The sequence below is a fragment of the Rhinolophus hipposideros genome (genome assembly GCF_964194185.1).
Source record: "Rhinolophus hipposideros genome assembly, chromosome: 10".
In the NCBI taxonomy this organism is placed as follows: Eukaryota; Metazoa; Chordata; class Mammalia; order Chiroptera; family Rhinolophidae; genus Rhinolophus; species Rhinolophus hipposideros.
The window spans coordinates 59,325,573-59,338,227 of NC_138056.1; the positions used below are offsets into that span (position 1 = coordinate 59,325,573).

The 12,655-nt window shown below is 38.5% G+C and overlaps 1 protein-coding gene across 2 annotated transcripts in view; it reads right to left on the reverse strand.

Annotated features, from left to right (window-relative positions):
• Nucleotides 1-899: 899 nt before the first annotated feature.
• The window catches only part of CTSC (cathepsin C), a 37,796-nt gene continuing 26,040 nt past the window's right edge, over nt 900-12,655 (reverse strand). The window contains exons 5-7 of one of the 2 annotated variants that reach the window (XM_081064006.1): nt 11,688-11,803; nt 5,964-6,095; nt 900-4,794 (exon numbers count right to left, since the gene is read on the reverse strand). In XM_081064006.1, the coding sequence (XP_080920132.1) occupies nt 4,295-4,794; nt 5,964-6,095; nt 11,688-11,803 (748 nt within the window). In that variant the 3' untranslated portion in view covers nt 900-4,294. The remainder of the gene's footprint in view (nt 4,795-5,963; nt 6,096-11,687; nt 11,804-12,655) is intronic. The other variant, XR_013994286.1, reaches the window with a different exon arrangement.

Below are 12,655 nucleotides of genomic sequence, written 5' to 3' on the forward strand. Positions count from 1 at the left end.
TTTTACAGCCAGTGACACGAAGGCCCAGTGGTTAACTGATACACCACCAATATACAATGTCAAGTCCACACGTTTCCCATCAGAGTAGAAGAATGTGGTATCTCTAAAGCTCTCCAAACTTGGTCAGGAAGTTTCTAATTAACTTTAGACCAGAAGTAAATCTTTACTAGAATTAATAAATATAAATATTAACACCACTATATTTAGAGAAAGACTGTTCAATTAAATCTTCCAAACTACCACATATGAATTGGAGCTTAGAGCACTTGCCCCCAAGAGACCAGAGTAGGATTTCTGAGAGCTAGAGAGGATCTTAAGAAATGATTTTAACAGAGCAAGGTGCGGTTAAAATCATCTGTCTCACAACATGGAGATTTCTTTCCCCATTTTGCTTAATGAGGAAGGAGTAGCGATAGTTCTGGATTCACTGGGGTCTAGATTTATCTTTATTAGCTGGAACCCCAGGCACGTTAATTTCCCCTGCTAATCCCATTTTTATTTTAATGACAGAGGTAGACTAGATAACCTTCCAGCATTATTGTTGTGTGAATGTTAGGTTTACCTTATCCTAATGGGCAAATTCTGCATAGGAAAATCCGGTTGTTACAACCTTAGATTAACCTTAGTCTTTTTCACTTCAAAGCTACATTTTCTCTCAGTGGGGGCCTGATTTTCATCTTTGCTGTAGCCATCTAAACTTGATCATTTCTCACAATCGGTCTCTACACAGGCAGCAGCAGACAGCAGTGTGGTGGGGAATGTATTACCTCTATACCAAAAAATCAAAATCATCCCATTAATTCATAAAGCTTTTGATAGTTCTTCTCTTTGGGACTCTTTGTCTCAGTGTTCCTCTGTTGATTCTTTTCTCCCTTTAAGAAAAAGAAATTTTGTTTCTTAAGATTTTATTATTATTATTATTGGGGAAGGGGAACAGGACCTTATTGGGGAACAGTGTGTACTTCCAGGACTTTTTTCCAAGTCAAGTTGTTGTCTTTTCAATCTTAGTTGTGGAGGGTGCCATTCAGCTTCAAGTTGTTGTCCTTTCAGTCTTAGTTGTGGAGGGCGCAGCTCAGCTCCAGGTCCAGTTGTCGCTGCTAGTTGCAGGGGGCACAGCCCACCATACCTTTCGGGAGTTGAAACTGGCAACCTTGTGGTTGAGAGGACGCATTCCAACCAACTGAGCCATCCGGGAGCTTAGCTGCAGCTCAGCTCAAGGTGTCGTGTTCAATCTTAGTTGCAGGGGACGCTGCCCACCATCCCTTGCGGGAGTCGAGGAATTGAACTGGCAACCTTGTGGTTGAGAGCCCACTGGCCCATGTGGGAATCGAACCAGCAGCCTTCGGAGTTAGGAGCATGGAACTCTAACCGCCTGAGCCACCGGGCTGGCCCAAAATAAAGAAATCTTATAAGCCCCTCTTCTACCCTTTTGTAGTAGGGTAGACCTTATTTATTAACAAAATACATCTTATCTGTTTCTCTATAGCAGATTATTTTACAATTTGAGTTCAAAAAAAGATGACTAATTATGTTCCAAGCACTCTTCTACATATTTTGCATATCTCAAGGCATTCATGACAGCATAGCAATAGTTATATAAAGGAAAAACAGGCTTTCCTCAGAGAACTCTGCGAAGCAGGTACTCAGATCCCTTCCTATCCAAATCTATTCAGTTCCTAATTTCAGTGGTGAGAGGTGAGACCGAGTTCACTGAGCAAGTTTAGATGGCTCAGCAAACTTCATTATCTGAATTTACTTTAGTTCACCCGCTTGGAATGGTGAAAGGTCTGACCTTATATAAAGCAAATAATGTCATTTAAAAGAGCAAAGCCATTTGGTTCCTTTGCTATAATAGCAAGAGTTTAGGGAGGGAGACTTCAATGAGAGATATCTATTTCATTATCTCCGTTTTATAGGTGAGGAAGCTGAAGCACGGGTAGTTTAAGGAAACTGCCCAAGGTTTCATTGTTAGTAAGTGGCAGAGCCAGAGATCTGGCCCGGGTACTAAGGCATCAAAGTCAGTACCGTGGCTTATGTTAGACTGCCCGACTAAACTTAGTTTCTCTGTATGGCCAGTGGTGTCATCCATGCATATTTTCACTGTAGTTTTTCTGGGAATGTCTTTGGGGAGGTTAGCCCGAGTTCCCTTCCTGTTTTTTTTCAGAGTTCAATTGGTCAACAGACTTTGATCATACGTTCTATCAACACCAACATAAACAAGTTTTAAATAATAAAACTTGCTGCCATTTGTACAGCTTAACAGAACCACATGGCTTGAAGAATGTGATGTTCCATTAGTTATTGTCTTTAATTCCTCCACCATGAATAAGATAAGTGATCTTTCTATAGTATAGAAACAGGAAAAGCAGATTCCCACAGCAGATAAAGGCAGGTTGACATGCGAGTAACTTCAGCTCCCGTTCTGGGCAATCCTTCTTTCAATCTCTGAAGACTTAGGGCCTCTTCAAACCATTGCTTGTCCTCAAGTAACCACGCTTGTGAGAGCTGCTTCCCATTGCCAGTTTGGTTCACACCTATATTTAGCTTTTTGATATTTTCTAAAATAGCTAATGAATGATACCAGCAATAATTTTCCTAAAGAACTCAGCCAGGACCCTCAGAAAATTGTGCAAAAGCAAGGGGGTTCTGAGTTTTCAGGACTTGTTCTCATACGCATCTGCTGACTGCTGACCGATAGCAAACCCAGGATAAACCCGTGTACATATTAAATCAAATCTTATCTGTTAGGCTGACAGGTGGTACCTTTATGTATTTCAGTGAAAAACAAATTCATGCTTGATTTTAAAGTCTTTTTACACTTTTATAGCAACAAGGTTAGGGAGGCACAATGGACTAAAATTATATTCAGTCAGTAACAGTAAAAAAGAAAACATACCTCCTTTGAGGCCTTCCAGATGATCAGGGCCCCCCTGACTGTACCTGCCATTTAGAGTGTCTGTTTCTGTGTTACCACAGGAAAAAAAAAAAAGCTCAAAGGTATGTCTCAGCGTGCCAAGGAGGCCCGAGAAGCCACACTTTAAATATGGAACACACTCCTGAATGCCTCTTCAGTTCAAGGAGAGTAAAAATGTCATTGAAGTGAACTGCAATGCAAAAAGTACCTGAGGTTTAAGACAGAACACTGAGAATGTCAAGGTGAAACTTCCAAGTATGCACACACTTAGTATCACTGGTGATTCTGCATACTCCAGTGGAAAGTGCTGAGATTCAGTGTCTAAGGTGCTCAAGAACAGGGTTAACCAGATCTAGGTTTTAATCGTGACTCTATCACTTACCACCTGTGTGACCTTGGATGAATTACTAGCCCTCTTTCTAAGCCTTGGTCTCTTTTTCTCTGCAAAGAGGTTAGACTGCATGATCTCTATGGTCACTTCCAGCTCCAAAAGACTTGTGGTTCTTGTTTATATTTTTGAGCTCTGGCTGCTTAATTTTGCCTAATCTATCATTTTTAATAGATGCTATCTGTTTACTCAGCATACAGGTTTCATATCACTGTGAAAAATCTCTTGGAGACCCCAAAATCTGTCCAAATCTAAACTGCTAATGCTCTATTAATTAAGCGATTACTTCTCAACTAATGAAAGCTAATACTTCAAATGCAAGACATGCCATAAAAAAGTTTAACCAATATCCAGATTTTTATCAAAACTCTTATTTCTTTTCTCTGTGGCCTTTGGATCATCAAATATCCCGGAGATGATTTAGCATTCACTAGTCATTATTCGAACATATGCCCTACCATAAAGTTTCATCACTTTTTGTTTGTTTTTAATTGAAATACCTTCAAATGCTTTTCCTTCTGAAAGTACTTATGTAAGTGACAAAAGTGAATCTAAATCTAAAAGAAGGATTAGTTAAATGGTAAAAATTCTCTAATGCACACACATAAATTCTATAATAAATATCACCTGATCATTTACAAAAAGAATTTTTAAAATTTAATAATCATTGTCATATTTTCTTGGGATTTTCATACAGATTTTCAAAAAACATAGCATGTTTGAATTAGAAATTATTAGCAAAATCCATTACTGCATAGCTCACCATCATCTGTAAACATTTCATTTATGTGAGTACTTAGAAAAAAAGTAGGCCAGTGGTTGATGGGAAGGTATACTAAAATGAAGGGTGGTTTTAATTTTAAAGGCAAAAATCTTCATAGGAATCTACTTGTAATATTCTGAAATTGCTGCTGTAAAAGTCTCCAGTCAGTGAATAAATCATCCCCTTTCATGACTGATGGTGGTCAGTATGAAGTGCTGGGAAGTACGTCTTACAATTTAGGAATTGGTGTGGCCGCCATCGCTATGCTTTCAATTGCACACTCGTCAGTTCCTCTGCGGATCCGGAAGTAACCATCCTCTCCCCAGCTGGTGCCCCAGCTGTTCTTAATAATCCAGTAATCCAGCCCAGAGGCTGGATCAGTGCCATAGCCCACCAGCAGAACAGCGTGATTAGTCAGCTCAAAGGGGTTGAAAGGGTCTTTCAGACCAGTGTGATGGTAGATACCCTTGTGGTAATGGAGGAAGTCATCATAGACTTCAAAAGCAACTGCCATGGGTCCATGATGGACTAGTTCAAGCTTCATCAGGGCTTCATTGCAGCCCCCATAGAAACCTCCCACATAGTGGTATTCAGATGAGTAATAACGAAAGCAGTCTGTCAGTTTGCATGGAGAATCGGTGCCTGTGTAGGGGAAGCACGCCTCTTCCACCAGCCCGAAATCTTGGGCATACTTTCCTGCGATGAGGTATGGGAAGCCACCTTCACAGCCTGAGGACGAATGACACAGAGGTATTACCCCTTTATTACAAAGGGCACAGTAGAAATGGTCCCATTTCCTATTGTTTCTTTTCTACTCCATTAATTGTTTGTTACCATGGAAGTTGTTCTTAGCTGAAATGTCATTTCATTCACCCATCCATTAGCCATTCAGTTAATTCTCCTCTCATTCCTGGCTATTGAACAGATATTTATTCAGCAGAGGCATTAAATGGGGGCTCTGAAGCCTGATGATGCAGTTGAAATCCAAAACGGTGTGAAGAATTTCTCTGTACCTCTGTTTACTTATCTGTAAAATGTAGATAGCAAGAGTACCTTCCTTGGAGGATTAAATTAGTGACTTCATGTACGAGCAATAAAAGTTTGCTATTGTTGTCATTATTAAACCTCCATACGCCACTCTGTGGCTTTTTATGATACATCACAGTCTTCAGGGCCTAGAAGTCACAATGTCAGTGTTTAATAAGTATTTCAGAAAGAATGAAAGGCTCACTGACAAATAATAATTCACCAGCACTTTCACTGGTAAACTGAGAAACTTTCTAGTGGCCAAACTGGGGTTGACAGCAGAAAACTTCAGAATGGAAAGGTTTCTCCCTGAATCAGAGACAGCTAGGCTTTCTACATACATTGCATATGCCCTGTTCTGAAAACCGATGTACAAAAATTTAAAAATTCTCCTTAAGAGAAACCAGTGTTAGTACGGTTTTAATAAGATTTAGGTTTTAGAGTGAGACTTTAGTTTGAAATGAAACTCTAATGCTTGGAAGCTGTGTGGCCTTCAAAATATTATAGAACAACTTCAGGTCTGTTCCCTGTCTATAAACTAAAGAGAACATCTACTCTTTCAAGGTTTTAAGCAGTTGGGTGATATCTATAAGAGGCTCTTAAGAGCCAGTGCTCATTCGATATACGAGGTCTGATAATTATGTTCACAAACTTTCCACCGTGCATTTACAGTATAGTAACTACTGACACGTTGTGGATGGTGAAGTGAATTCCATGAGAAAGCACCACTCATTAATGAGAAATAGGGCCAGAACTTGCACCAGTGTTTTCCGACTACAGACATTGTGCACTCTCTACTACACCGTCCTTTAACCTCTGCCACCAATGGCCAGTGACACACAGGTAAATAGTGCCAGAAATACAACACTTACCTTGAGCATACTGACTGCAAGACACCACCTCCTGAGGACTTAGGATTGGGGTCTGAGTGTTGTTGGTTAGTATACGGATTCTTGCTTCCATCATACCCATAGAAGCAAATGAATAGCAGCTTCCACAAGATGCTGGTGACGGAGAAAAAAAGACATATAATCCAAGAGACCTTGGAAGCACTCATGAAAAAACACAGAACGAGCTAAGTGGCTGAGATACATTAATATATTCATATTGAATGTTGCTGTTGTTGTTGTTCATAAGGACAAGGGCAATAAAGATGAGTCAATCGACACTGTTGACATTACAGGCAAATGTTAAGATTCAACTTTCTCATCAAAAGGCAAATGTTACGATATATGTATATATATATGGGGCTTTCCTTGATAATATTTTAAGAGAAGGAAAGAAAAAGAACAAAAAACTCCTAACTTCTGCAAAGCATTTGACAGTATTTTGATAATGAAAAATTGATGCATGTCTGCAACATTCTGAGCCATCAGATTGAGAGAAAGCTATGGAGGGATTGGAGGGATACATGTAGGCTGAGCTTTTAAATATCTCTAGAGCAGCATTTTCTGAAGCAATTTGTTGCATGGTATTAACACTGAGAATGGCTCAGGTGTGGTGTACTGCAGAGAGTTAGATTTAACCAGGGTCAAGGAGGCAAAATACAACAACACCCAAAAGTTTAGAGAGTAATTATAATGATAGAAACGGCATGTAAGGGGGCCAATGAGGAAGTAAAGATATAAGGCAGATAGAGGTCATCAAATTACAAATACACTCGTTCTGGTTGGCTCAGTTGATTAGAGTACAGTGCTCATAACACCAAGGTCACCAGTTCAATTCCCACATGGGCCAGTGAGCTGCGCCCTCCACAACTAGATTGAAAACAAAGGCTTGACTTGGAGCTGAGTTGCGCTCTCTACTAGATTGAAAACGACTTGAATTGGTGCTGATGGGTCTGGGAAAAACACGCTGTTCCCCAATATTCTCCAATTAAAAACAAAATTTAAAAATGACTTGTTCTAAGGGAACAGAAGTAAAGCCATGTTTCCCTGAAAAGTATTACCGATAGGAGAGAGGAACAAGAAAATAAGCTGGATGGAGGTAGGGGAGAAGAGAAAAGAAAATAGCTTTATTTAATACCTGGATGCTCTGGGAAAGAAAAAATAAATGTATTTAAGAAGCATATGCTAGGACTATAGTTGCTATTTCAAAAGAATGAAAAATGTTGTATTATGAGGTAATTTATATGAACAATATCATTTTTCTATATGTTTCTTCAATATGTGTGGTCAAAGAAATAAATGCACATAAGAAAATGTGGCATACGTGTAACAAACTGGGACTTCTTCTTGTTACAATTCCGGAAAGAAATGAACATAATTTTAATATCTCTATTATAGCTTCGTTCCCTCTGCCATTGATATGAATTCTACATGGAAATCCAAGACGTTGGTATTAAATGCAGTGGGTTTTAAATGCAGTTGGTATTAAATACATAGTTGGTATATTATTCACTTTATTAATATTAGTTAACAAAATATCTGAAAGATGAGCACTCCCTTATGCACATAAAATAAGATTAGTGAACACAAAATATTACAATTCAAAAAACTCATTCTACATTAAGAGAACACTGCCTTTGTTCTCTTTAATAAATCCGAATTTAGTAATTTAGTAACTGCTTTCCTTATAGAGAAAAGTATTCAAAAGAACATGAAGTATTCAAAATATCATCGGGGCATTGTTTTTCCCTTCTCCAGATAACTGTTGATTCATATCCCTCCCTGAGTGCAAAGGAAGTCCAGGATACTCTATTCTCAGCCACCAACATCCTAAACTCTATTTGAATTGCTTATATTGTTTTCCTCCAACTAAACTGTGAATTTCCTTGAGTGTTCACAGGAAATGTTGCTTCATCTAGGTGCCTGATGCAATGAAAGAACTCAATGCATATTTGTAGAAAGAAGAGTCAAGTTATGATCAACAGATATATATTTACATCCAGTAAAGAAAAGTGACTTCCGTGGAAACAGTTAACGTTTACTTGTTTCTAAGCTATAAGGGACATAGAGCTCCAGACCCTAATGGGAGCCCTCTCTGAGTAATTCAACAATACCACAGGTCCAGGACCTACTGTCTATTAGAGCCTGACCACCCCTTCACTGCTACCATTTCTGATGTTCCCCCAAATATTCCCCACAAACATCTCAGACTTATCCAAATCACATGCTGCTTCTGCTGCTGAGGAATTACCTGAATTATGAAGATTAGAAGCGAAACACTTGGAAGGAGGCCTTGGAATTCATCTAGCTGTACCACCTACTCACTTGGTAATACGGCATACACCAAGACTCAGGAAGAAGCAATGATGACCTGTCCCAAGTCACAAAGCTAACAGATGGCAGGTGCTAGTGCCTAAGTGTCTCCTACTGAAGGTCTAAGGTCTTTTTCAATTTATAGGCTTGTGTCGACTTTAAAGAGCTTTCCAATTTTCTTTCGGTCATCTAGTTACTACCAAAATTAACGTATATATTTTGTTTTCTAAACCACCCAAATAATACTATCGTTAGGATCCTTTTCAAATGATAGAATGTCAAAGAACTATATGAGTGACAGTAAATAGCCAAAGCCAGTTTTCCTTTCATGAGACACCAGGGTGTTAGGATAAAGAACACTCCACTAAAGTCTGGAAACAGCCCCATAGCATTGTTGGCCCATGTCAGCCACCGAAATAACCTCTCTTGTGAGTCACCATTACGCCCTCATCATGGGATCATCCAGCACTATGTGAGGGACAAGCCACACGTACATTTAGAAGCTCAGAATGTGCTCTGTTAACAGAGAAATCCCAGGACTAAGACAACCTCTCTCAAGCCCCTGTAATTCCCAGAAGAATGTGTCAACGCCCAAGGTAATTAACGCCTCTTAAAAAGTCAAGGCAAGAGTCTAGATTCTAAAAGGATCATTATTCCTTAAGAAGATTACAATGCAGTAAAGAATAAATAACAAGGGGATCTGGCTCAGACAGAACTCTGCAGTAATCACATTTCCACAATCTCAAATAGATAGTGTGATTTTCACACAGGTTGGCTATGTTCAGCTGCGCCTTCCAACACTGGAGAACACACTGATTAGGAGTGAGGAGTCAGGATTCTTGCCTCCCCCCGCACAACCTCCCGACAACCCACCTTGCTTTGTCTCTTAGCTGTGTGACTCTGGGCAAGTCACTTAACTGTTTGGACATTTTTTATCTTGTGTGTCAAATCAAAAGGGTGGAACAGAGAGTTTAAGGTCCCTGCCTTTCAGCTCTAATAGTATAAGCAGAATAAGACTGAAATGAACTAGACTTTAAACATGAGAAAAATACTCTATATTTTCTAGTAATTAATGTGACCTAAGAGACAGGCTCCTTCTCTCTTGAAGATACACTAAATAAAGACAGCATAGTTGGGAGAAAAACAAAGAAAGTCTGTATCTTCCATTTCCCTAGCTCTCTCCCCTCTCACACCTCAAAGTAAATCTAGCTATATAACGCTAGTATTTAAAGGCTGTTTTCAAGTGTAAAGGTAAAACCTCATTTGTTTTCCAACTTTTTTTTTTTTTTATTAATCATGGTTTGTACTCTGAATGGAGAAAAGTTGTAAAATCCCTTAACTGTGGCTAATTTTGAATTCTGGGTTACATAGAACACTGGTGTTCTTAAAGTTAGTGGAAACTTCCAAGTAGCCCAATTAGCAGGAAGAGAAAATGATTTTTTCCCAACCTAACGTACAGAAAACCAAAAGAAAGTCAAAAGAGGAACATCTTAAATACATTACTTTCTCAACTGTAATACCTAACAAGATATTGCAGATAAGGAATCAATTCCAAAGCAATTAATCCATAAATCCCTCTGTTTTTAAATTGCGCATGTATGTACAATTCGTATGTATAACACTCAAAGAATATGGAACATTAGAGACAATATTAGCTTTTCAGCTTCCACCAAGCTACAAGAAAACCAATTATCAAAGAATTTAGCTTTAGAAAGTCTAACTTTCTTCCCTTGAATTATTGTGTCATCACCAGTCAGTCATATCTTTTGGGAAGTGAGTGGAATTAAAATGTTTGTTTTTTTCTGCTTTTTCCTATTTTTCCCAATGAATTTTAAAAACACCTTATCAAATCAGTTATCATACTGTATTTTACTGTTTTCCTTGCAGGTCTTGCTAAACTATAAGTCTCTAAGAAAAGGACCGTGTCATATTAGTTTTTAAAATATGAAATATTTATAACATTAGCTTTTATAATATTAAAAAAAAATCCTAACACATTAGATATTCTATAAATACTGCAACACAGCAGAAGCAACCATGTTCCCACCATCAACACTGACATGCAGTATTTACTCCTTTCATATAAGTATAGGAAATCTGTCTGATGATAGAGAAAACTTTAATCCTCTTTTCACATTAACCCTTTCATTTCACCTTCCATTCATTTCTCAATTACCTTCAGATTTCTTTCATCTCCAAAGCAGACCTCCCCGAAAAAGAGACGGATAGAGAAGGATTTCAGGATCTACACTTTCTCTAGAGCCAGAGTCCCAAAATAACTGGTACAAAGTAAAGACAAAGGGATGAGACCTCTGGTTACAGATGAAGGACCGGAACCTTGCTAACTGGCCGCTGCTGTAAGACCTGCTCTGTACGTTTCAAATACTTCACAAGAATTCAGTGAGGACGGAATTGAAGGGCCGGTGGTAAATGCTGACAAGTGGGGGAGGCTGATCATCACTGAATTTTTAGGAAAGGGGAAGAACAGTTTATCTTTGGGTGTTATGAATTTATAATCCTCTCAGGAGGCAATGATCAGAATGTTTCCAGACAGCAAATACTACCCCTATTTCATAGTAACAAATCAGTCATGTATACTTAATTATCTTCAAAATGAGCTTAGAAGTAATAAACCTAAGTATTATATAAATGGTTCTCCAAGTCACTGTTGGCTAAAATTTAGGATAACAAGATAATTTACTATCAAGTGCTATTAGAGGAAGAGTTATTCAGTCTACTCATACTGTATCCAATTTAGAAAATACCTGGTAAAATGCAACTACAGTGATATTTTTGGTAAGCCTGGGCTCTGCTCCCAGGCCACCATTCAGGAAGCCGGGTTAATATTAACCATTGTATGTCTACTCTGACGTAAAGTGAACTGAAAGGTCACAGCTCAAAAAATCTACCAGAAAAAGTAAGGATTCATTTTCTGAGCTTCTGTAGTGATTAAAGACTAACTGCGGAGGTCAGGGCAGGGAATGGGAAGACAGGTAGCTAAGAGGATTCCAGCAAACTACTTGTAGAAGGAAGAACAATTTTTAGTTGTACACTGTTCTTTTCTACATGAATCTTTCTTACTAGGAGGGCCAAAGAGTTTGGCTTACCTATCACTCTGATCAATTTCATTAGCTACCTGGAACATATATTGAGAATAATTTAAAAATGCTGAGAGCTCAGTTGGAGAGATCATCTAGTACTAAAATCTGTCACAGATACAAAAGGAAGAAGTGAGTATTCATTGGTCATATCGTTTCCATTTCATTGCTAACGTGCATCATGCCCATTTCATCTGTGTATTCTCAGAATCCACCCAGAGCCTGGCACATCTGGCACATAGTAAATGTTCAATAAATGTTTCAGAATGAATTAAGGAAAAATTAGACTTTTTTTTACCTTGGTTTCGAACAGGGGAAACAAAATTGGTACCACGAACATTTCTCCAGTCCCAAGAAGTTGGTAAATATGAAACCTTTTCATGTAGTTCAGCAGTTAGTGGTGCAGGTTTCGGCCTAGGATGGAAATACACATTTAACATCAATACATAGTTTTTCCTTTAAGGATGATTTCCTAACCTGTAATCCCATGATTTCAAGCACCTGGCTGGCTAGGTCTAGATGGGTCCCATCAGTGTTTGAATGTATCTATTACACAATGTGTCTATCATACAATGTTTCAATTTCACAACTAAGTTGTGCAAAAATGGCTGTCATTATCTTTCATTTTCATGAATGATCTCGTCATTTTCCCCTGTGAAACGACACTGGTTTTATATATCACTGTGATGCTATTTTTAGTAAGCTTCCATAGCTGTATTCTCCTACTTTTAACAGATTTTGACCAAGAAAGTAGATATGGCAAGTTAAAGATGGCCTACAAAGTATACAGAGAATATAGAGGAATTACTTACATTTGACTCTGGAATTGGGTGGTAGTAGTAGTGAGGTGGTTGTGAAAGAAATGAGGTAGGCACACACATAAAAGGTCTCAGTATAAAGTAGGCAGATTAGCTCCATAAACAATAGACAAAACTGCTTCATCATTACAGGACTACACTTTATATGATGTGCTTTGAAACTAAGACTAAGATTTAAAACAAAAAGGAGAGTTGCCTGGGACGATAAATGATGAAGAGACGTTTTTTGGAAATGAGAAACTTGTTCTACAGGCTTCTCTGTATTAGAGATTTAAAACAAATAGAACATTCTAGCTCTAACCATACTCAACTTCTTGAAGTTTCCCCAAGTCTGCCAAATGATCTCAGTGTTCTATGTCTTTGCACTGCTGCTCCTTTTATCCAAAATGCCTGTTGCCCACCGCCTAGAAGAAATCCCCTTAGAGTTTTTCCCTGACTTCTAATCCTA